The sequence below is a fragment of the Bos indicus genome, chromosome 6 (genome assembly GCF_029378745.1).
Source record: "Bos indicus isolate NIAB-ARS_2022 breed Sahiwal x Tharparkar chromosome 6, NIAB-ARS_B.indTharparkar_mat_pri_1.0, whole genome shotgun sequence".
Taxonomy (NCBI): domain Eukaryota; kingdom Metazoa; phylum Chordata; class Mammalia; order Artiodactyla; family Bovidae; genus Bos; species Bos indicus.
Genome location: NC_091765.1, coordinates 17,099,406 through 17,124,753, shown reverse-complemented (window position 1 = coordinate 17,124,753; position 25,348 = coordinate 17,099,406). Strand labels below are relative to the sequence as shown.

General features: G+C 38.5%; 1 protein-coding gene across 1 annotated transcript in view; it reads right to left on the bottom strand.

The window, feature by feature from the left end:
* Window positions 1-25,348, bottom strand: part of COL25A1 (collagen type XXV alpha 1 chain) — a 516,301-nt gene that overhangs the window by 194,666 nt on the left and 296,287 nt on the right. Inside the window, exon 5 of the mRNA XM_070791080.1 lies at window positions 18,982-18,999. Within this exon, the coding sequence (XP_070647181.1) occupies window positions 18,982-18,999 (18 nt within the window). The remainder of the gene's footprint in view (window positions 1-18,981; window positions 19,000-25,348) is intronic.

Below are 25,348 nucleotides of genomic sequence, written 5' to 3'. Positions count from 1 at the left end.
ATTCTCCCGTGAAGCCATCTGGTCCTGGGCTTTTTTTTTTGGTGGGGGAAGATTTTTGATCACAGCTTCAATTTCAGTGCTTGTAGTTGGGTTGTTCATAATTTTTATTTCTTCCTGGTTCAGTCTTGGAAGATTGAACTTTTCTAAGAATCTGTCCATGTCTTCTAGGTTATCCATTTTATTGCCATATAGTTGTTCATAATAGTCTCTTATAATCCTTTGTATTTCAGCATTGTCTGTTGTAACCTCTCCTTTTTCACTTCTAATTTTTTTTCATTTGATTCTTCTCTCTCTTTTTCTTGATGATTTTGGCTAAAGGTTTGTCAGTTTTATCTTCTCAAAGAAGCATCTTTCAGTTTTATTAATCTTTACAACTGTTTCTTTCATTTCTTTTTCATCTATTTCTGCTTGGATCTTTATGATTTCTTTCCTTCTACTAATTTTGGTGTTTTGTTGTTGTTGTTGTTCTTCTTCTTTTTCCAGTTATTTTAGGTGTAAAGTTAGGCTGTCTATTTGATGTTTTTCTTGTTTCTTGAGGTAGGATTGTATTGCTATAAACTTCCCTCTTAGAACTGCTTTTGTTGCATCCCATAGGTTTTGTGTTTTCATTGTCATTTGTTTCTAGAAATTTTTTGATTTCCCTTTTGATTTCTTGAGTAACCTGTTGGTTACTTAGAAATGTGTTGTTTAACCTCCATATGTTTGTGTTTCTTACAGTTTATTTTTCTTGTAATTAATATCTAGCCTCATAGCGTTGTGGCCAGAAAAGATGTTTGATACGATTTCAATTTTCTTAAATTTACTAAAGTTTGATTTGTGACCCAAGATGTGGTCTATCCTGGAGAATGTTCCATCTGCACTTGAGAAGAAGGTGTATTCTTCTGCATTTGGATGGAATGTCCTGAAGATATCAGTGAGGTCCATCTCATCTAATGTATCATTTAAGACTTGTGTTTCCTTATTAACTTTCTGTTTTGATGATCTGTCCATTGGTATGAGTGGGGCATTAAAGTTTCCTACTATTATTGTGTTACTGGCAATTTCTCCTTTTATGTCTGTTAGTGTTTGTCTTATGTATTGAGGTGCTCCTATGTTGGGTGCATAGATATTTATAATTGTTATGTCTTCCTTTTGGATTGATCCCTTGATCATTATGTAGTGTCCTTCTTTTCCTGTGGTCATGTATGGATGTGAGAGTTGGACTGTGAAGAAGGCTGAGCACCGAAGAATTGATGCTTTTGAACTGTGGTGTTGGAGAAGACTCTTGAGAGTCCCTTGGACTGCAAAGAGATCCAACCAGTCCATTCTGAAGGAGATCAGCCCTGGGATTTCTTTGGAAGGAATGATGCTAAAGCTGAAACTCCAGTACTTTGGCCACCTCATGCCAAGAGTTGACTCATTGGAAAAGACTCTGATGCTGGGAGGGATTGGGGGCAGGAGGAGAAGGGGATGACAGAGGATGAGATGGCTGGATGGCATCACTGATTCAATGGACGTGAGTCTGGGTGAACTCCGGGAGTTGGTGATGGACAGGGAGGCCTGGCGTGCTGCGACTCATGGGGTCGCAAAGAGTTGGACACGACTGAGCAATTGATCTGATCTGATCTTTGTCTCTAGTAATCTTCTTTATTCTAAGATTTATTTTGTCTAATATGAGGATTGCTATTCCAGCTTTCTTTGGCTTCCCATTTGCATGGAATATATTTTTCCATCCTCTCACTTTCAGTCTATATGTGTCTTTAGGTCTGAAGTAGGTTTCTTGTAGACAGAATATATATGGGTCTTGTTTTTGTATCCATTCAGCCAGTCTGTGTCTTTTGGTTGGTCATTTAAACCATTTATATTTAAAATTATTATTGATATATACGTTCCTATTGCCATTTTCTTAATTGTTTGGGGTTGATTTTGTAGATCTTTTTCTTCTCTTGTATTTCTTGACTATATAAGTCCCTTTAACATTTGTTGTAAAGCTGGTTTGGTGGTACTGAATTCTCTTAACTTTTGCTTGTCTGAAAAGCTTTTTATTTCTCCATCAATTTTGAATGAGATCCTTGCCAGGTATGGTAATCTTGGTAGTAGATTTTTCCCTTTCGATACTTTAAGTGGCAGGATATACTGCCATTCCCTTCTGGCCTGAAGAGTTTCTGCTGAAAGGTCAGCTGTTAAGTGCATGGGGTTCCCTTGTATGTTACCTGTTGCTTCTCTCTCACTGTTTTTAATATTCTATCTTTGTGTTTAGTCTTTGTTAGTTCGATTAGTATGTGTCTTGGTGTGTTTCTCCTTGGATTTATCCTGTATGGGACTCTTTCTGCCTCTTTGACTGATTGACTACTTCCTTTTCCATGTTGAGGAAATTTTCAACTATAATCTCTTCAAAAATTTTCTCATACCCTTTCTTTTTCTCTTCTTTTTCTGGGATCCCTATAATTCGAATGTTGGTGCATTTGATATTGTCCCAGAGATCTCTGAGACTATCCTCAGTTCTTTTCATTCTTTTTACTTTATTCTGCTCTTCAGAAGTTATTTCCACCATTTTATCTTCCAGCTCACTGATTCATTCTTCTGCTTCAGATATTTTGCTATTGATTCCTTCTAGAGTATTTTTAATTTCAGTAATTGTGTTGTTTGTCTCTGTATGTATATTCCTTAATTCTTCTAGGTCTTTGTTAATTGATTCTTGCATTTTCTCCATTTTGTGTTCAAGGTTTTTGATCATCTTTATTATCAGTATTCTGAATTCTTTTTCAGGTAGTTTGCCTATTTCCTCTTCATTTATTTGGACTTCTGTGTTTCTAGTTTGTTCCTTCATTTGTGTAATAGTTCTCTGCCTTTTCACTATTTTTTTTTAACTTATGGTGTTTGAGGTCTCCTTTTCCCAGCCTTCAAGGTTGAATTCTTTCTTTCTTTTGGTTTCTGCCCTCCTAAGGCTGGTCCAGTAGTTTGTGTAAGCTTTGTATAGGGTGAGGTTTGTCCTGAGTTTTTGTTTGTTTGTTTGATTCTCCTCTGATGGGCAAGGCTGAGTGAGGTGGTAATCCTGTCTGCTGAGGATTGGGTTTGTATTTTGTTTTGTTTTGTTTAGATGAGGTGTCCTGCACACGGTGCTACTGGTGGTTGTATTCAACTGGTCTCGTATTCAAGTGTTTTCCTTTGTATGAGTTCTCATTATTTGATACTCCCTAGGGTTTAGCCTTGGATAATTCTTGAACCTGGGTGATGGGCCTTGGGCAGTTTATGACACTATTTTCTCTTCCTTTTAAATATGATTGAAAATTCCCCAAAGAAGTAGTTACATAATTAAAATTCAGTTGAGATGACCCTTCTGATGCCTACCATATAAAGTGTTAACTCTGTGCCCAAAGTTGTCTGTTATCTGCTTCTATCTTTCCTTTTCTGCCTCATCCCCTATTCCACCCCTGCCTCCATTCCCATAACAATCCTCCCCACCAGTCAGCCTTGAATACCAGCTGTGGTCAGAATGCCCCTCACTCTCCTCACTTTCTGTATCTTTGCTTATGCCATTCTTTCTGCTGAATAAACACCACCCACTTTCATTTTGCTTGGAATAACTACAACACACCTTTCTTGAAACCTCTTATCTGGCAACCTTCATGGCAAATAGATGGATAAACAGTGAAAACAGTGACAGACTTTATTTTGGGGGGCTCGAAAATCACTGCAGATGGTGACTGCAGCCATAAAATTAAAAGATGCTTACTCCTTGGGAGAAAAGTTATGATCAACCTAGACAGCATATTAAAAACCAGAGACATTACTGTGCCAACAAAGGTCCATCTAGTCAAAGGTATGGTTTTTCCAGTAGTCCTGTATGGATGAGAGGGTTGGACTATAAAGAAAGCTAAGCACCGAACAATTGATGCTTCTGAACTGTGGTGTTGGAGAAGACTCTTGAGAGTTCCTTGGACTACAAGGAGATCCAACCAGTCCATCCTAAAGGAAATCGATCCTGAATATTCATTGGAAGGTCAGATGTTGAAGCTGAAAGTCCAATACTTTGGCCACCTGATGTGAAGAACTGATTCATCTGAAAAGACCCTGATGGGAAAGATTGAAGGCAGGAGGAGACAGGGATGACAGAGGATGAGATGGTTGGATGGCATCACCAACTCAGTGGACATGAATTTGAGTAAACTCTGGGAGTTGGTGATGGACAGGAAGGCCTGGTGTGCTGCTTTTCATGGGGTCACAAAGAGTTGGACATGACTGAGCGACTGAACTGACCTGGCAACCTCAACTATGGAGCTGCTGCTGCTGCATCACTTTAGCCATGTCCGACTCTGTGCGACCCCATAGACGGCACCCCACCAGGCTTCCCATCCCTGCCTGGGATTCTCCAGGCAAGAACACTGGAGTGGGTTGTCATTTCCTTCAATGGCACACATGCACCTATCTTACTAATTCAAATGTGCAGTCTCATACATTATGTGCAGTAAGTATCCAATAAATATATTAGCAGATTTCCTGCAACAAAGATTTGTAACAAGACATCAGGGCCAAAATTAATATTCTCTTAATACTGTGTTGACAATCAAAAAGTCACAGATCTGTATGTTCAACGTGCTCTCAATGAATGCTTATGAGGATACATTTGACTTTGGCTAGAAACTATGCCTTTCAAAGTCACTACCATTTCTCATTTGTAGACTCATGACTCTAGTTCAGATGAGCTAAAACTAACAGTAAAAGGATCAAACAACTTCGCACAGTCTGCTGAAGATAAAATGAACTCTGTTCAATGAAAGGTTTTTTTTCTCACATCTCAACATGGGCAGATATTTTTGGCTCCTTTCTCCCTCCTGCCTGTGACTCCAAATTTTAGAAAGAGGATATTCTATTTTCACTCTCCCTACATTTTCAATACTGAGTCACTCCTAAAACCATGGCATTACTGCTTTGAAAAACCATAGGTGACTAAAGTTACTAACTGACCTCCTAATTGTAAACCCAGGAACAAAGTTCACATGGCTGAATTTTCAGTTTCTTGGCAAAGTTTTCTGGGTCTTCCACTGTCTGATGGGGCTTCCTTTTCCTCGTCCTCCTCTGTACTTCTTGACTAACCCTCCCCCACACCCCTGCCTTCTTCTCCTCCCCTCTATACACACTCCCTTAGCATCTCACTCATTCCCATAGTTTCAGCTGCTGCTTGTCCATCTCCTCTACACTCAGCGGTGGCTTCTCTCCAGGATGATGCCTATTGCCCACCACAGATTTCCTTTTTTTTTCCCCAATAATTTTATTTATTTGTGGGCTTCCCAGGTGGCACTAGTGGTAAAGAGCAGGCCTCCCATAAGAGACTCAGGTTGAATCTCTGAGTTGGGAAGATGCCCTGGAGGAGGAAGTGGCAACCCACTCCAATATTCTTGCCTGGAGAATCCCATGGTCTTCGTTGCTACGTGGGCTTTTCTCCAGGTGTGGCAAGCAGGGGAGACTCTCTAGTTGCAGTGTGCGAGCTTTTCATTGCAAGGGTTTCTTCTTGTTTCACCGCACAGGCTCTAGGGCATGAGGGTTTCAGTAGTTGCCACACACGGGTTCAGTACTTGCAACTCCTGGGCTCTAGCACAGGCTCAATAGTTGTGACACACGGCTGAGCTGCTCTGAGGCACGTATGATCTTCTCAGATCAGGGATAGAACCCGTGTCTCCTGCATTGGCAGGCAGATTCTTTACCACTGAGCCACCAGGGCAGCCCCACACATTTCCTCCTGGATGCACTCTTCTCATCTCAGATCCTGATGCCCACCACTAAGACTTCCAATAGTTTTCTTCAGTGTACTCTCCATGCACTTCATTCAGAGTCCTGATGACTCAAACTGAGATTTGCATTAATGAGATAAAGAGGCTTTCCTCCAGGCAGATTTAGCCCTCACCACCCTGGCAAATGAAGCATGAGCTGAGAAGCCTTGTGTGGGGCACAACTGGGACAAATGTAAACTGTGGCCCTGGTGTTTACTGCAAGGAGTAACATTTCTTTGGAGAACTCAAAACCTCACTATGCTTATTTACTTTTACAAGTAGGACCATAGCTCAGGTTGCCAGGTAAGAGGTTGCAAAGAATCTGTGCCATAACTATTCTAAGCCAAACGCTAATATATGATATTTATTCAACACTATCAACTGAGGATGTATCGCCATTGATTTATTTTTAATTCCATGTATTTTTTAATAAAAATTATATTTGCTGAATGTGAATTACTGTGATAGATTCTGCCTGATCTAAGATCTTAAATAATTAATACTGAATAAATGGATCACTTGAAAAAAGTAAACCTGAAATGTAAAGGTTCACATTAGCTTAGCGAGGTAATGGAGTTTTCTTCAGTCATTGTTTAAACTAGGTTTAAATGTGGTCTAGTCAAAAGAAAGAAGATAGGATAAGATGTTTCTTGAGTTATCTTTCTACCTACTGTCTCACAACATTCTTCTATTTTAATCTCTACACAATTCACAATTTATATTTTGTATGAAAATGTGATATCAATTGAAATATGACTGGAGATCCATAGAAAGAAAATAAATTTAGCTATTAAGAATTCTCATAGGATAAGAAATTCATAAAGATATATATGAGAAATTACATATGTATATATAATAAACTTGAGAACATTTATAAAGTTCATAAGGTTTGAAACACTTCAAGCTAAATTAGTTTTAATTCACTAAGAACAATATTTCTTTTTAAAGTTTGTTAAAGTTTTTATTTAATTTACAATATTAGTGTCAGGTATACGACATCCATTTGATATTTTTATAGGTTATGGTTCTTGTTTGGGCACTCAGTTGTGTCTGACTCTTTTGCAACCCCATGGACTATAGCCCACCAGGCTCCTCTGTCCATGGGATTTTCCAGGCAAGAGTACTGGAGTGGGTTGTCATTTCCTTCTCCAGGGGATCTTCCTGACCCAGAGATCGAACCCAGGTGTCCTGCATTGGCAGGAGGATTCTTTATCACTGAGCCACCAGGGAAGCCTTGCTGCTGCTGCTGCTGCTAAGTCGCTTCAGTCGTGTCTGACTCTGTGCGACCCCATAGACGGCCTCCTACCAGGCTCCCCCGTCCCTGGGATTCTCCAGGCAAGAACACTGGAGTGGGCCTACTCTACTTAAAATTACCACAAAATAAGGGCTACAGAGAAATAAAAGTTTGTTGTTTAAGCCACCCAGTCCGTAGCATTCTGCTGCAACAACTAAGCTAAGACACACATGTACTGATGCATTGAGCTCTCAGTGGGGACTCTCTACATATCTTCTGAGCTCTTCCCATCTGGCTTTTTGCTCTCTAGCCTGACCCAAAAATTCCAACTGCCTTAACCTCCTCCAAGGTCAGAGCCCACTGTTTAGGTGCTCCTTCCTGCGCTGCAGCTGAGAAATGCTCTCCAGGCAGTATGCTCAAGCAGTCATACGGTTCACCTTGTTTGTCTTCCTTCTCTGTGCTGCCTGTTGTCCAGGGCCTTAAAACTATTATTTTACATATTTTTTCTAGCGATTTAATTGTATAGGGAGGAGGCTAAATCTAGATCCAGTCGTTTCACCACGAACAGGAGCAGAAGTCTTACAGAGTGTTGCAAACTAAGTCTACTGTAAACTCAGGGCTCCAATATCTAGCAGGGAAAGTTGTCCCACATTTTTCATTTCAAAATATTCATGGTCACTGGGGTCCCTTTCTCTTTCAAATGAATTGCAGAACTAGCTTGCTAAATTCTCTTAAAAAGTCCTCTTGGGTCTTGGACTGGGACTGAAATAAATTTATATAGCAATATGAGATATAACTGATATCTGTACATTTTATATACCTTGCCCTTGTTTGGGATAAGTTAATATTATAAAATACTATGAAGAACGATATTTCTAACTAAAGCTTTTTGATATCTTTAGAAAGAATTAGATACACAAATGTGCACATAAATGTTTATTTCAGATACAGAATCTATACAATAAGTATATCTAACAGTGCTAATCATTTTTCATGAATTACTTAAGATTAAACTACTATCCTAAACCTCTACCTTTGGAGGCCATTATTCTACGGGATATATATCCATCATAAGAAGTATCAAGGGTAATATATCTTCATGGCTCTGTCTCAGTGTGAATGCTTATATAAGAAGGTATGTATGAAGGTGTCTGTATGTGTGCTAGTCACTCAGTCAAGCTCAACTCTGAGACCCCATGGACTGTAGCCCACCAGGCTCCTCTGTCCATGGAATTCTCTAGGCAAGAATACTGGAGTGGTATGCCATTCCCTTCTCCAGGGGATCTTCCTGACCCAGGGATTGAACCTGGGTCTCCTGCATTGCAGAAAGATTCTTTTTTTGTTTTAATTAATTAATTTATTTTAATCGGAGGCTAATTACTTTACAATATTACAGTGGTTTTTGCCAGCTATCACATGGATCAGCCACGGGTACCCATGCGTCCTCCCATCCTGAACCCCCTCCCACCTCCCTCCCCACCCCAAGCCTCTGGGTTGTCCCAGAGCACTGGCTTTGAGTGCTCTGCTTCATGCACTGAACTTGCACTGTTCATCTATTCTACACATGGTAATGTATGTGTTTCAATGTTATTCTCTCAAATCATCCCACCCTCACCTCCCACAGAGTCCAAAAGTCTGTTCTTTACATCTGTGTCTCTTTTGGTGTCTTGCATATAGGGTCATCATTACCATCTTTCTAAATTCCATATATATGTGTTAATATACTGCATTGGTGTTTCTCTTTCTGACTTAACTTTACTTAGTATAATAGGCTCCAATTTCATCCACCTCATTGGATCTGACTGAAATGCATTCTTTTTTAATAGCTGAGTAATATTCCATTGTACATATGTACCACAACTTCCTTATCCATTTGTCTGTCCATGGACATCGAGGTTGCTTCCATGTCCTAGGTGTCGTAAAACAGTGCTACAATGAACACTGGGGTACATGTGTCTCTTTCAACTCTGATTTCCTCAGTGTGTATGCCCAGCAGTCGTATTGCTGGGTTGAATAGCCATTCTAGTTCCAGTTTTTTAAGGAATCTCCTCACTGTTCTAGTGGCTGTACTAGCTTGCATTCTCACCAACAGTGTAAGAAGGTTCCCTTTTCTCCACCCATTCTCCAGCATTTATTGTTTGTAGACTTTTTGATGGCAGTGCAGGCAGATTCTTTACTGTCTGAGCCACCAGGGAAGTCCATGAAGGTGTTTAAATTTAATAATGACACTCATGAAAGTGTTTAGATTTAATAATAACCTTTATGTGTGCCTACTCTGTTTTAAGTGCTTCATTAAATCATGTGGTAAGTCAAACCAATCACCCTTATATGACATTGAAAAACTTGAGGAAAAAAATAACTTGGCCAAAGTCATGCAGCTGGTAAGTGGTAGACCAAGGTGTAAATCCAGGTGTCTTCCCATGGAGCTCATCCCCCTAACCTATTCAATGTATTCCATATGCTGCTTTTAAAATGGACTGTTAAAGCTGCTATTTTCAGTTCTTTCAGTCATGTCATCAAGTGAATATAAAATTAGTTTTAAATCTAAATTGTTAAATACATTTATTCAACAAAACCTTATTGTACATTTTCTATATATCAACATTGTATTAAAAATTGAGATGGAAAAATGAGTAAGTTTGGGGAATGATAACAGTTGCTATATATGCAAATCCATGTTGGATTAATTATTCATGAAAGATTATGTTATTCACCTTTATGCAGGTAGAATTAAAAGGAATACGTTTAGTAGAAACTGGAGAAGGAAATGGCAGCCCACTCCAGTATTCTTGCCTGGAAAATCCCGTGGATGGTGGAGCCTGGTAGCTACCATCCACGGGGTCGCAAAGGGGTGGACAGGACTGAGCGACTTCACTTTCACTTTCACTTTAGTAGAAAACAAAATACAAAGTTGGCAGTAAATTTTCTTCAACTAATTTCAGTAGGAAAGAATCCTAAGTTAACATTAAACTTTGAGGTAATGTTACCTCAATTCAATACACAAATGACCACGTAAAAATAAAGAAATATGGTTATAGTAAAATAAATAAGCTGTTGTGTGTACTGTTAATGGTATAAGCTATTTGGAGTACAAAGTCTTAATCTTAAGACTTTTATAATCATTCTCTTTATCACACAATCACCACATAAAGTGTAGATAATGGGGCATGATAATACTTTATCAGTTCTAACATAGTTTATTCAGAATAGGATACATTACTAATTGGACAGTTGTATAGTGAGTAAAAGACTCTGTACACATGTACAACATATGCACACGCATGCATACACACATGCGGGCACAGACACATGCATTTCAGATTTCTTAGAGAATGAATACATTCTCCCCTCTGCCCCCAAGTCAGACTATATGGATCTGACAAAGCCTGGACTAAAACACAAACATGAAATATAGGAATTGCTAAAGTGTTAGCTTAGAAGGAGCTTAAAGTACAATTAAAAGCATATGAGCAAAAAGTTAAATACTGTCCCCAAAGATAGTATTTTTTTTTTTTCAGGAATAATTCCTTACAAGGCACATGCAGCTTTATTTTTGTACATTTTAGTAAAATGTTGTGAAATGGCAATGACAATGTCAAAGCAAAAAAAACAACAAGAAGTAAAAAAGAGTTTGGGGAAAAAGGCAAAGTGACATCTTCCATTTCTTTTCAAGTGCATCTGAACCAGTACAAATGGAAGGCACACGCGTCCATGTGCAGTTGTCTAATGGTATTTGCTTGTGGTTTTTCTCTTGCATTTTTTTCTCAGTGAGTAATACAGAATTACACCATGCACGCAGCTTTAGTCTTCCAAATTCCTAAGGGAATTGTATCTCCTTTATGTTCACATGCAACTCCAAAGGGGAGTTACAAGGAGGGCTTTATACTTCTACAGAGCTTATGCAAAAGAAATGCCCTTGTCATAGAAGGGGTACCTTTCATTAATGTAATGATTCCACTGTTTCATTATTATCTACTGACTATGCTGATGGAGTTATTCGGGGTGAAGATAAGGCCAATATATTTTATAAAGTGTGCAAGACAGAATCTTGAGAAGGTTTTTGTTTTTAAAAAAACAACTAGTTTTTTAATACAAATACAAATACAATTTATATTAAATTATTATTAATGGGAGAATATTATTGCTTAAGCAATGCCATGTTGCAACCACCATGAACTACTTTCTATAGCTGTCCTGATTGTTAAAAATTAAATCCGGGCTTTGAACCCTACAAATAAATAGCTACAAAATATAATTACACATCATAAGTATAGCCCTGGGCGAGTGCTATTTGTTTATTTTCACCAAAAATTAAATATCAACATGAATAAATGACTATAATGAAAGGAAACAAAGGCATCGAAGCCCTTCCAACCACGTGGATGTTAGATATTAACAACAATAAATGTTCAGAAAGATCTCAGAGCTTAGAAACCTCAGACCAGTTTTACATGGTATAATTGATAACAGATGGTATTACTGCCTGGTGCTCTTAGAATTATGAAAAGCTGAAAGTTTTCTCTCCTCCTCAGCTTCCTTTTCCTTAAGCTCTTGTATATACCACTTGTGACTCAGTAAGATTTGTTGAACTTCGACTACATACAAGGAACTGAGTTAGATGTTATAGAGGACACTAAAGACTAAAGAAAGCGTGGATTCCGCTCCTGAGAATCATAAAAGCTAGTAATAAAAAAGAAAAGATGTTTATAAATGATTATTATAAAATAGAAAGAGGAAAAGGGAGGGAGGGAATTAACATATACTGAGTGCCTGGCACGTGGTAGACGTTGTGTTAAAAGTTGACGTTTGGCAGAAACCAACAAAATTCTGTAAAGCAGTTATCCTTCAATTAAAAAATAAATACATTAAAAAAAGAAAAAAGTTATACACATGCTTAACCCTCACACCCTCCATTGAAATAGGATTTTATCATCTCTGCTTTACAGATGGGGGAAATAGGACTCACAGCGATTGAGTAACTCTCCCAAGATCACAGAGCTTATAAGTGGTAGAGCTAGGATGTGATTTACGATCTGTCTGGATTAACTGTCTACATTCTCTCTGTTTTAAAACATAAAGTAATATAAAAAGCTGTACAGGATAAAATGCTGTGTGGAATCAGCAAAAGGGAGAAATTATATTCAGCTAAGGGAAGTAACAACATCTTGATGGAAGAAGTAACACGTAAGTATGAAGGGTTATCCTATTTGGGTGTGTAGAATCTGAGTGTATCTGGGCACTGAGAGGGAAGCACTTCTGGAGAAAATACTGGTTTAAGAAAAGACAAATGAAGGAAAACAGACTTGAAGAGAAGAGAATTAATGGTTTGATTCAGTTTGGATGAAGCATCGTGCCCAGGAAGAAAATTAATTAAAAATCAGTGGGCTAGGGGCTTCCCTGGTGGCTCAGTGGTAAAGAATCCACCTGTCAACGCAGGAGACTAGGTTTAATCCCTGATCCAGGAAGATCCCACATGCTATGGAGCAACTAAGCCTGTGCACCACAGCTACTGAGCCTGTGCTCTACTGCCCAGGAGTCACAGCTACTGAGCCCATGCACCCTAGAGGCTGTTCACAAGAAGAGCCAATCAATGAAAAGACCACGCACCACAGCTAGAGAGGAGCCCCTGCTCAGTGCAACTAGAGAAGAGCCTGAGCAGCAACGAAAACCCAGCACAGCCAAAATAAATAAATACAATTATTTTTTTAAAAATTAGTAGGATATAGTGCTGGAAAAACAGGTCAAGTCAAAGAATTTGAATGTCAGGGAAGGAACTAGATTTTACTGCAGTCTAAATGGTAATCATACTGAGATTTAAAGTTTGTGAGTCAGAAGAATGACATAATAAGAACCATGAGAGAAAAACTTTGTCTGGAAAACATATATAAGTTGATACTGGTTGATGCTACAACTTAATTCCCACTTGATGACTCCACTACAGGGATTTGGACTCAGCTCCTTTGCAGCAGTGACAGGCCAGGCAACAGGCATGTCTGCTCAGTGTGCAGAATGGCAAGAGAGATTCAGGGTCAAGAGAAATAGAAATGGAGAGTCCTGTCAAGCAGGCAGTGAGCTAGAGGCATCGACCTGTTCAGTCAGCCATTAGCAAGGCTGCACAGAGTATACACACCATGACTTAACACCCAGGGTGTGTGGGGGCTAAGTCGCTTCCATCGTGTCTGACTCTTTGCAACTCTATGGACTGTAGCCCACCAGGCTCCCTGTCCATGGGATTCTCCAGGCAAGAATATTGGAGTGGGTTGCCATTTCCAACCCAGGGATCAAACCCCATATCTCCTTCATCTTCTGCATTGCAGGTGGATTCTTGACCGCTGAGCCAGGAGGGCAGCCTAGCAGTAGAGAGGAAAGGAAAAGGAGGACCTTGGATGACGATGATAATGGAAAAACAGTGTAGACATGTGGAGCTGGGAAAGGACTCAAGTCATCAGAACGGGGTGCCTGGATCTGGGCAGAATCCCATTATCAGGACTAAGGCATGGCACGAGGGCCACACTTGGAGCAATGGCACTGATGGTGGTTCACCTGTGTGTGTAGGAAAAAGGCTTCCTTAAATGCCTCATGTCAAAGTCCCAACAGAACCTGGGGACTAACCAGATGTGCAAACACAGAGTAGGCCTCGCAGGTATGATTAAAGCCATCCTCAGAATGGCGGGTCTGCAGAACTGACAGAACTTTGACACTCTACTTGACTATTATTATTAAAAGAACTACCAAAACAACAGAGACTGAGTCTGTCTTGTTCACTACAATTTCACAGCCTTGTACCTAATAGAGGCAAAATAGACATGAGTTATTGAACTGAATTACGTCAATACGGATTAATAAAAAATATCAGGGTGACTTTCATTTCAACAGATTAACTTTGCCCCACCCCTGAATAACTCCCACTACCTTTAGTTTGAAATACAAATGTTCATCTGTCTGTTTTCTCATTTCTTCCCCTTCTTTCTTCCTTTACTCTGTTGTCACGTTATTTTTTTTTTTCTTTTTCTACCCAATTGCTTTTTTCAAGTTTCTGTGACATTATTTACTCTATTTTTTTTTTAATTTTATTTTATTTTTAAACTTTACATAATTGTATTAGTTTTGCCAAATATCAAAATGAATCCGCCACAGGTATACATGTGTTCCCCATCCTGAACCCTCCTCCCTCCTCCCTCCCCATACCATCCCTCTGGGTCGTCCCAGTGCACCAGTCCCAAGCATCCAGTATCGTGCATCGAACTTGGACTGGCATCTCGTTTCATACTTGATATTTTACATGTTTCAATGCCATTCTCCCAAATCTTCCCACCCTCTCCCTCTCCCATAGAGTCCATAAGACTGTTCTATATATCAGTGTCTCTTTTGCTGTCTCGTACACAGGGTTATTGTTACCATCTTTCTAAATTCCATACATATGCGCCATTATACTGTATTGGTGTTTTTCCTTCTGGCTTACTTCACTCTGTATAATAGGCTTCAGTTTCATCCACCTCACCAGAACTGATTCAAATGTTTTCTTTTTAATGGCTGAGTAATACTCCATTGTGTATATGTACCATAGCTTTCTTATCCATTCATCTGCTGATGGACATCTAGGTTGCTTCCATGTCCTGGCTATTATAAACAGTGCTGCGATGAACATTGGGGTACACGTGTCTCTTTCCCTTCTGGTTTCCTCAGTGTGTATGCCCAGCAGTGGGATCGCTGGATCATTGAAACTGTAATCAAAAATCTTCCAGCAAACAAAAGCCCCAGTCCAGACGGCTTCACAGCTGAATTCTACCAAAAATTTAGAGAAGAGCTAACACCTATCCTGCTCAAACTCTTCCAGAAAATTGCAGAGGAAGGTAAACTTCCAAACTCATTCTATGAGGCCACCATCACCCTAATACCAAAACCTGACAAAGATCCCACAAAAAAAGAAAACTACAGGCCAATATCACTGATGAACATAGATGCAAAAATCCTTAACAAAATTCTAGCAATCAGAATCCAACAACACATTAAAAAGATCATACACCATGACCAAGTGGGCTTTATCCCAGGGATGCAAAGATTCTTCAATATCCGCAAATCAATCAATGTAATACACCACATTAACAAATTGAAAAATAAAAACCATTATTTACTCTAAACCATCCCTTTTCCTCTCCAAGGATTTGATTTCCTCTGATTCAGTGGATTCACAGCAATATCCTCTTCATTCATTCCCCTGCCTCTTTTCCTATCTTAACCACAGCTGCTAGAACTGCCTTTTTTATTTTTTCTTTCTAATATCCTTTCACCATCTCATTTCCCTTGTCAAGAACCATTTTCTCACCCATTTAGGTAAATGCATAGATTCACCTCTTTTCCCTAAGGCCTATTTTCGTATTCAATTTTGTACTGTTACTGTAACAGAGTTCACTGCTATTTAGCTTTCTAGTCTTTGCAATTTTTTAACAATCGAAGTCCATCCAAGCCGTCTTCAATTTTAGAAAGACAATCAGAACTCCTTGATGATAAGATATTTCCCCTTTTTACCACTGGTCTGCAAAATAAAACCCTATTAATCTGGAAGTCCTTATTAAATAATGTGTGATAGCAAAGAAAGAGTACTGAGTTTTTCTAAGAGTTTTACATCATACAGCAATGTGAATAAGATCATGTGGCAGTGTTCAACCTATGCAAGAAAACGCTAATTGACATAAACATTTGTATATGAGTAACAAGCAGTTAATAATCATCTAGTACTTACATGAAAAGTTCATTAATAATTCTCTAATTTAAAATCTAAAATTGGAAGTTTCTTTTGAAAAATACTATAATGATGTAGGAATAAGAAGAAGGTCAGACTTTTCCTTGGAGACGTAGCAACAAAACTCTTTGCCTATGGTGTAGAAAGACAATGTCGGGGTATCTCTTGGCTTCTTAAAGTGCCGTGATACACTTTTAAATTTCAGCTACCATGATCCCTCCATAGATGTTCCTGGTTCTGACTATTCTTGGCTTCCTGTACTGGTTTATCATCCTTCATCTGCTCATTCACTATGACTGTGCATTCAAAATTTGTTATGACCATGTTCTTTTTTTCCATGTTCTTCTTTTATAGTTATCCTCTCTAATGTCTCATTATGCTTTTCATGCTGTCTTTCTGTCCAGTTTTCTAAGTCCTTATAGCCCTATCTGAGTTTCCCTCTCTATTTCATCTATAGGACACTGGCCCTTGAGTGTTGTAGCAGATGTAGGTGCCAACACACGCCGCTGCCTCTCTCCAAGACTGTGCTAGAATGCAGGTCCCATATGTTCTTACAGCTTCCTGCATTCCTTGAACAGCTGGAGTGTGTTATACCTTCTAGGGTAGGCCAGAAGTGCCAGGGAGTTAACACCCAGGTACAGCTTTCACCAATGAAGAATGGGAAATTAGTGATTAAATGCATTAGTTTTCCTGCCCTGCAGCAGGGCAGTTCTAAGGCAAGCTCTGCACTGTTTCCCATAGGTTCTCATAGGTTGTGTGTGTACATAGTTCTCACAGGTTCACAGACACAGATACATATATAGATAAGGATATATACAGAAGGTGCGTATGTGCTCAGTCACGTCCAACTTTTTGCGATCCCAAGGACTGTAGCCCACTAGGCTCCTCTGTCCATGGAATTTTTCAGGCAAGATTACTGGTGTGGGTTGCCAGTTTCTACTCCAGGGGATCTTCCCAACTCAGAGACTGAACCTGTATCTCTAGCGTCTCCTGCATTGGCAGGCAAATTCTTTACCACTGCACCACCTGGAAAACCTAGCATATATACAGAATAAGAAGAGATCAAAAATATATATCTCTTAGATCTAGATCTAGGATAATATTACTTTCAGGACTGTTGCAAGCATTAAATAAAATAAAGCATGCAAAGCAACTTTTACTTTGTTTTCATCTCATTATAATGTAGCAGTTTCGAATTTAGGGAAGAAACTATGACTTTCTTTCATGGGTTTTTTCCCTCTAGTAACTAGCCTGAGATTACTTAGAACATAAGAGTGAAAATTAAGAACAAAATAACGCCATTTGCAGCAACACAGAGGGACCCAGAGGTTGTAATACTGAGTGAAGACAGACAGACATAGAAAGACAAACATCATACAATGTCATTACATGTGGAATCTAAAAAAGAAGGGTAAAAGTGAACTTATTTACAAAACAGGAGTCACAGACATAGAAAACAAACTTGTGTTTACCAAGGGGTAAAGGAAGGAGGGATAAATTGGGAGGCTGGAACTGACATATACATTATGTTGTTCAGCCACTCAGTCATGTCCAACTCTGCAACCCCAGGACTGCAGTATGCCAGGCTTCCCTGTTCTTCACTTCTCCCAGAGTTTGCTCAAACCCATGTCCATTGAGTCGATGATGCCATTCAACCATCTCATTCTCTGTTGCCCCCTTCTCCTGCCCTCAATCTTTCCCAACATCAGGGTCTTTTCCAATGAGTCAGCTCTTTGCATCAGGTGGCCAAAGTATTGGAGCTTCAGCTTCAGTCCTTTCAAAGAACATTCAGGGTTGATTTCATTTAGGATTGACTGGTTTGATCTTAGATCAGTGGCATACTACTATACTACATACTACTATCTATAAAATATATAACTAATAAGGATCTGTCATATAGTACTGGGAACTCTGCTCAGTACTCTGTAATGGTATATGTGGGAAAATAATCTAAAAAAGACTGGATATGTGTATATGTATAACTGATTCACTTTTCTGTACACCTGAAACTAACACAATATTGTAAATCAACTATACTCCAATAAATATTTTTTAAAAAGTGAAAATTATAAATAATGAGAGTATTCATTATTGTGAATAATGAGTGAATATAAATTAATTATTTCTCAAGATATTTCTCATGAGTAGTGTGAAAAGGAATATTCTACCAGGGGGGGTTTTGTTTGTTTTGTTAGATATCCTTATATTCAGAGCTCATAAAATATAAATATATTATCATGGTCTAGTAGGAGAATCAGCACATAATAGACAGTTTGTGGCATTGGCTCCACTTATTTGGGAAAATCACTTATTTAGGAAACAATCTAGGACAGAAAAAGTATTCAGCATATCGAGGGGAAAAACACGAAAAGGGAACTCAATAAATAACTATTTTATTTACAGGTATGATGGTGTTAGAGGTAAAACATTAATAATGTCATTTCCTTGTCTCTGGTTTCCTACTGACTACAATAATTGCTAATATTGAGGGTTTTTTATTGACTGTTCATTTCTGACAACTCTCTTCTTCTGTGTGTTTCATCTTTATACACATTCCTCCCCTTCCTAATATTTCCTCATTTTCTTCACTATGATTTAGGGCTCAAAAGATTGTCTGTTGACTGCATTCATAATGATAAATCATATCTTCAGCAGTTAGTTTATATTGAAAATATAGGGAGGGGAGGGAGTTGATATATATTTAATTATGACTGATTTTCATTGCTGTATGGCAGAAACCAACACAACATTAAAGTAATTTTCTCCCAATTAAAAATAAAAATTTTTAAAAAGTTTAAAAAAAGGAAATGTAGAACAAATTAAATATCTATCTATAATAAGTCAAAATTAGTTGATAGGATGGCAGTCTAAATAATCAGTCTGTGGGGATTGACGACAATGTATTAGTAATGATGAATCAATACCTAATGCCAACCAGTTCCTACCCAACATCTACTACTAAGTCATTTTATCTTACATTAAAGCCCTGTGGCACTGTCTCAGATCTATTAAAGAGTCTTGCTTTATATGATAGTACATTGTTAAACTTGCCATCTGGCCCAACAGCTGATATGACTCACGCAATCCTGAAGAGGCCCCAAAGATTTACTCCTGGGAAATATTTGGTCTACTGGGTGGTGTCATGATTACTGGTTCATAGCTTTTTTATATGCTTTGAAAAGAATGGCAAAACCTCTAGGCTGGAAAAATCTTAAATTGAAATTAATTTGTGAGAAGAAAAAGTGTTCACTTACCTGAGGACCGGGCTGACCCTGCAATTGAAAAGTAGAAAGAAAGGAAAATAGTTATAAAATTGCTTCTTCAGTGAGTATTTCCAGTATCAAAACTTAAACTAGTTCTGAACATGTTTTCAAAATATTTCTGAAAATAATAATACCTAACTACAGACAATTTCACTTTGTGTTTTAATCAAGTTATTTCTTAATATTTTTACTCTATGCTATTTATCTAAAATCTTGATGTTATGATCTGTTATATGTAACTCCAAAATGACTCAAGAGTTTTACTATGCTCTGGAATTAAAATGGAGAAAGAAAAGGCAAAGGGTGAAATACATCTCACATGATAATAATGAATCGGTTACATAAAGGGAGGATCTTCTAGCACATTATTATTATGAGCTACATATTCAGAGATGGCACAGAGAGAAGAAAAAAGAGGCAGCTGTTTAACTTTAGAATTCACCAACTCTTTACATTTCTCATTGTTTCAATAATACTTTAAGTCTATTAAAAAATAAACATCTATCTTTTACTCTGCATAATCCAATCTAAGGGCATTTTAAAAGAATATGAGAGGTCTTTGGCTCAATTAAAGTGCATCATAACTCCTCATACAAACAAGATTATGTAACCTCTGGTCAATCAGATTTATTTTGAATGTCACTTTCCTGTTGCTTAAACTAATAAAAATTTCAAAACAGCATAACTGCAAGTGTTTCTTACTAAAGGAAAATCACCTGTGAATAAAAGTATTGATTATACATCACCGTCTTCAAATCTCCAATTGGATTTTGTATAGATGAGATGAAAGAAAAAGTTCACACTGAATTAGGGAATCTTAAAAAGTAAATGATGTATAATCTCATTATATCACCTGTATGCCACTGAGTATTACACAAAAAAACAAGGAGCTAATACAACTCCCAGAGAAGGCTCTTTCTTTCTCTTTCAGCTTCTCTTCAGACTTGGAATTCCTCTAGGCACATGGTCTCTAACTGACTGGTGATAGAACAGATCCAAGAGCTCTGTCTAGATTTCATCTATCAAACCAGAAAGCGGAGTTATACCAAGCTACTGTGGATGTGACTCACCCCACGCCTGACTCTTTAGTGATGCAGAGGGATAAGAGAATACCAGTCATTCATTCCTTATAGTCCCAGGCAAGTTTGGATGTGTTATTCCATTTATTATAACTGTCCTGCATTTTATAATGAAGAAACTGAGACTCATAGAAAAGGGAAGTCATTCAGTCGCGTCTGACTCTTTGCGACCCCATGGACTGTAGCCCACCAGGCTCCTCCATCCACAGAATTTTCTAGGCAAGAGTACTGGAGTGGGTTGCCATTTCCTTCTCCAGGGGATCTTCCCAACCCAGGGATTGAACCTGGGTCTCCCGCATTGCGGGCAGGTGCTTTATGGTCTGAACCACCAGATCACAGACTCATAGAAATAAGCTAAAAAATCACACAGCCTATAGGCGAAAAGGGCAGACTTTAAATCCAAACTGATTCCAAAGTTCAAACATTTTGCAGCAGGCCATTTTGGCTTTCACTCTGGAAGTTTAAACTCAGAGCTGTTCGCAGACTTAACTGAGATCGGCATGGTCCCAGAGCATGCTTAACTTGAGTGGGCACTAAACCCCCCAGGTACTCCCAGGCTGCAACAGCTTGAATCTCTGCTTCCAGACGAAGACCTAGGGCCAGAGGGCGCCCAGCCTCTTAACTGATACCTGTACAAAAACCGGGTCAGCAAAGGTTCTTGAGGGTAGCAAACAGCTCTAACATCAGCTCTAAACATGGAGAACCTATAAGTACAGGGCTGTTCATCTACATATAAATATGGATCTTCCAGATCTGCATAATGGATGAAATCACAGTACATGCTCACAAGCTCTTGCATGATCACTCTTCCTCTGGATGCTTTACACTTTTGATCTTTCCAAACTTTTAAGCTAATGCACACTCTGAAATGTGACCATGAACCTTTTATAGAACCTCAGAATAAATTACCTTTCTTATATGTTTTTTTTTTTTTTTTTGGTAAAGACTAAAATCTAGACATCTTTAAAATCAGAAAGAATTTCTTCAAAGGAGTATATTTTAGCATCATTGCTGAGATTTTTTCATACCTATGGTTGTTTTACAAATTACAGGCTTTTCTTGTCTATCTGTAAAAACCAGCACTTCTGCCATTACATTTAACAAATGACTTTTAGCACAATGTTTGTATAAATTGCACAAATTTACATTGCATTATAAACTTTTTATGAGTGATAGTGAGAACAAATAGTAAGTGATGGTAAAGATAAAAAGTTGACTTTTTTATAGGCATTGGAACATATACAGCGCCAGGGAACTCAGATTACCCTAATGTCAGATATGAATCTGAGGTGTGTTTGGTGTGTGTATATGTATGTGGATATGTGCAGGGTGGAGAATGTGAACAAGAGAGATGGAAGTGGGTTGACAGAGAGGATTCCCAGAAAAACAATGCAAACTAAACGGCAAATTTGGCAACCTCCCTAAAACATGGCTTACACAATGCAAGTCTTACAAATCATACACAAGATTCCAGGGCTGCCTGCACCAAGTCTCCTTAACTCAGTGTGATGCAACAAGCTCTTCACCTGGAGACACGTAGAATGCCAGGTGTCTCCTAGTGAACACCTAGAAGAAAGCAGTCTAGCAGCTGGAATCTGGCAGTCATGGTATAAAGCCATCTGGCTAAGTGAGCGAAGTGTTGGAGGAGAGGTTTCAGAGGGTGTGGAAGTGTTAAGTTCCCCTACGGAGAGCAGAGCATAGAGTAGACAAGAGCCCAAGAAAAGCATCTTGGAAATATCCTTGGTGATCCAAGACACTATGTGACAAAGACTTCTTCACAGACAAATCATCCAAAGAAGTATCTCAGAATTTCTTTGTTGCTACTGAGTAGTTCACTGAGTGGCACAAGTGTTTTCATACACTAGCGGATCATTTTCAAGTCTATTCTAACTTATAGGTAGTGAATATTATTAGCAATAAAAAGTGAAAGTGAATTTCTTTTGGTTTTCTAAAATGCACTCTGAGGAGTTAAAAATTATGATGAAGGTTAGCAAATAAAACTTTTAAGTTGAATCTTTAAAAAGGGCTGAAAAGGACCTTTTCCCCCCAAGCGAATCATCAAAAATGTTTCTATAAATAAAAACCCAAAAGAGTACAATCTAGCATAATCAGGAGCCATGCCAAGAGAAGTAGTTAAATCACAGAAATACTTAAGTTTAGGCCAGACATTTAAAGATGGAGAATGGAGTTGCTGATTTACTGTACGTCAACAGCTCAGTGCAATGCCCTCAAGGCTGCTAAGGCACCAGCGTGAAGAAAAAGAAACAGCAGGAAAAGCTGACTTGAAAACGTGGTAATCAGAACAGCATGGCGGAAAACAATCAGCCAGTAGCTGATGCTTGACAGAAAAGTGTTCAAAGCAAGTTAAAAGTTTCGGGAGGCAAGTAAACCAAGATGGAACACGATAAATGAGAAGACATATCGCTGGAGTATGCATTGTTACTTTAGGCAATTAAAGAGCAGTATTAACCAGTTTTTGCCAGGCTGTTATCACAGCTATGGTTGCCAGAAAGTACTAACACCCTTTTCTAAATCAACCAAGTCATTTAGATTTTTGACTGAGGCAATTAGTTTCACCACATGATACTTTTTTATGGCTGGTGATTCTGGGTCATTCTTTTCCAAATGGGACAGATGCCATTTTTCCGTTAGCACGTGCACAGACAGGCACACAAAATTTGTACTTTCACATACCATCTTATTTTGAAATACTGATTAGGATATCAGACCCACATACATTTTTACAGTGATAAGTTTTAAATAAAATTACTTTCAGTTACAAAAACTTGAGGATGATTGTTCATGAACCTCTAAAAGGTGTTCCCTCTGCTTCAAGGTAATCAGGAAGCACTTAACTTAGAATCTCAGCATTAAGAAACCTAAGCTTGACTATCACCGTTAGTGTACTCAGATTCAGTTTATTTCACTGTCTTGAACTGAAAAAAAAAACTTTAAAATAATAATTTCTATGCTTTTGCACGTTCGAACCTTTGCAGTCTAAAAAGATCATTTGAAGATGATCATTGTAACTTCATTACCTCTTGAAAATGTTCAAATCCACATATTCAGATGTCAAGTTTATTTTTCTTTTCAGGAGAAAAAAGCACATGAAGCAAGCATGCAGGTAAAGCTTCAGATTGTCTCAGTTGACAACAGGATTATTCTGGTGGCAGCCATTCTGAGAGTTGGAATCCTATCATAGGAACCATCAGGCTTCCCAGGAGGCACTAGCGGTTAAGAACCTGCCTGCCCATGCAGGCAGACTTAAGAGACGAGAATTCAATATCTGGGTCGGGAAGATCCCCTGGAGCTGGGCACGGCAACCCATGCCAGTATTCTTGCCTGGAGTATACCGTGGACAGAGGAGCCTGGCAGGCTGCAGTCCCTAGGGTCGCACAGAGTCAGACACGACTGAAGTGACTGCACGCACACGCACGCACTCACATAGAACCATCTCAGTGGGATCCCTTAACCTTTCTTGAGTCGCAGTTTGACGTAAAGTCTGTGCCAGTAAGCAGAATATGTGTACTCTACATTTGCAGCACCAGGAAGCAGGAATCTTGCTCATCCTGTGAGTCTATTCACATTTAATCCCTGACACCCCAGTGCCCAAGTTACAAGGTGCTTTGGAAACAATTACTGAATTGCTGAAAGGTGAGAATTTTGGATTGGTCCTCAAATTGGTTACAGTATTTTTAGAGAACCATTAGAGAGTCGGCTATCCTTACATTTCAGAGTTGTATTTTCAAAATATAACTTCTTAATCTCTTGGCTTCTGCTCATGCAAATAAACACATCTATGTTGAAGAGGAAGTCTCTTTCCTCACTGGAATCTTCTTCAGATGCCAGAGATGGAGCTAAGGCAGAAGCCTGTAAGGGTATCAGGGGAAGTTTAGACACCTACCTGTGTGCCTTAGGACAAAAAGCATGAGACTGATATCTTGAAGAAAAATCACTCCCTAGTTTGATTAAGTCTCTGTATCTAATTAATGTGAGAATATTATATCAAATGACTTTGCAAATTATAAAATGCTATACCATTGTAGCATGGCAATTCAAAGTGGGCTATAAAACCAACACCAACAATTCATTCGACTAATTCAAATTTAGATAAAAAGTGTCTATTAATTTTAAAAACAAATTAACATGGGGATGATGAACTACAGAGAAAAACAATTGAAGAAAATAAAGCAATACAGATTATGTGCATTAAGAAATGGCTTTGCAAAGACTGCCTAATCTCGCAGTGTCTGTAAACTACTCATGCTTCCAAGGACTCTTACACGCTTGGCTGAAACAAACATTATTCATAATTTATACTGCCTGTTGCGTTACCCTGCAGGATAGATATTAATAATTCTTACCTTAGTCACAGTCACATAATATTACTTAGATAAGAGTATTTCAATTTAAGCTTTTCTTTTGAAAAATACTTAATCCTCCATGGTTTTAACTCTGGGAAAGAAAAGTCATACTCTACGCAACAGGAAAATAAATAGCTATAGACTCAAGCCTGGTGGATATGTCTTTCTTGTTCATTTGAAAGAGAAAAGAGAGAAAGTGAGAGTGAACATGGAGATGGTTTTGTTGGGTTCAATGTAAAGGAAACAAAATTCATTCACAACTTGGAAGATTTCTTCCATGATGTTTACCTTTTATAAATAAATAACATGATTTATTTAAAGATTTACTCATACTTAAGCAGATTAAGTCCTTCCCACAGTAATTTTAAAACATTATTATTTTTCTAACACCATGCTATGTTTATCTTACGATTAAATGGTCACAGTGGGAACATAAGAAAGTAAAGAATTTTATCAGCTGCATTTTTTGTCATTAAAAGTTTCACATACAGAGCATAAGAAAGATAAGAATTCCATTTATGCATTAATTTACAATATTTAAATGTATTGAATGCTTAATATTCCACTGAGGTTGATTCAGATTTTTGCTATTATAACAGTGTCTACTTATTTCTATACAAATGTTTGACTATATATGATTAGTCCTTGGGATTTCCCAGGAGGTGCTAGTGGTAAAGAACCTGCCTGAAATGCAGGAGACGTAAGAGATGAGGGTTCCATTCCTGGGTGGGGAAGTTCCCCTGGAGGAGGGCATGGCAATCCACTCCAGTATTCTTGCCTGGAGAATCTCATGGGTAGAGGAGTTGGGTTGGCTACAGTCCATAGGATCCACAAAGAGACAGACATGACTGAAGCAACTTAGCATGCACAATTAATTCCTTATGATACAACAATGATAAGGCAGTGTTATTCCAA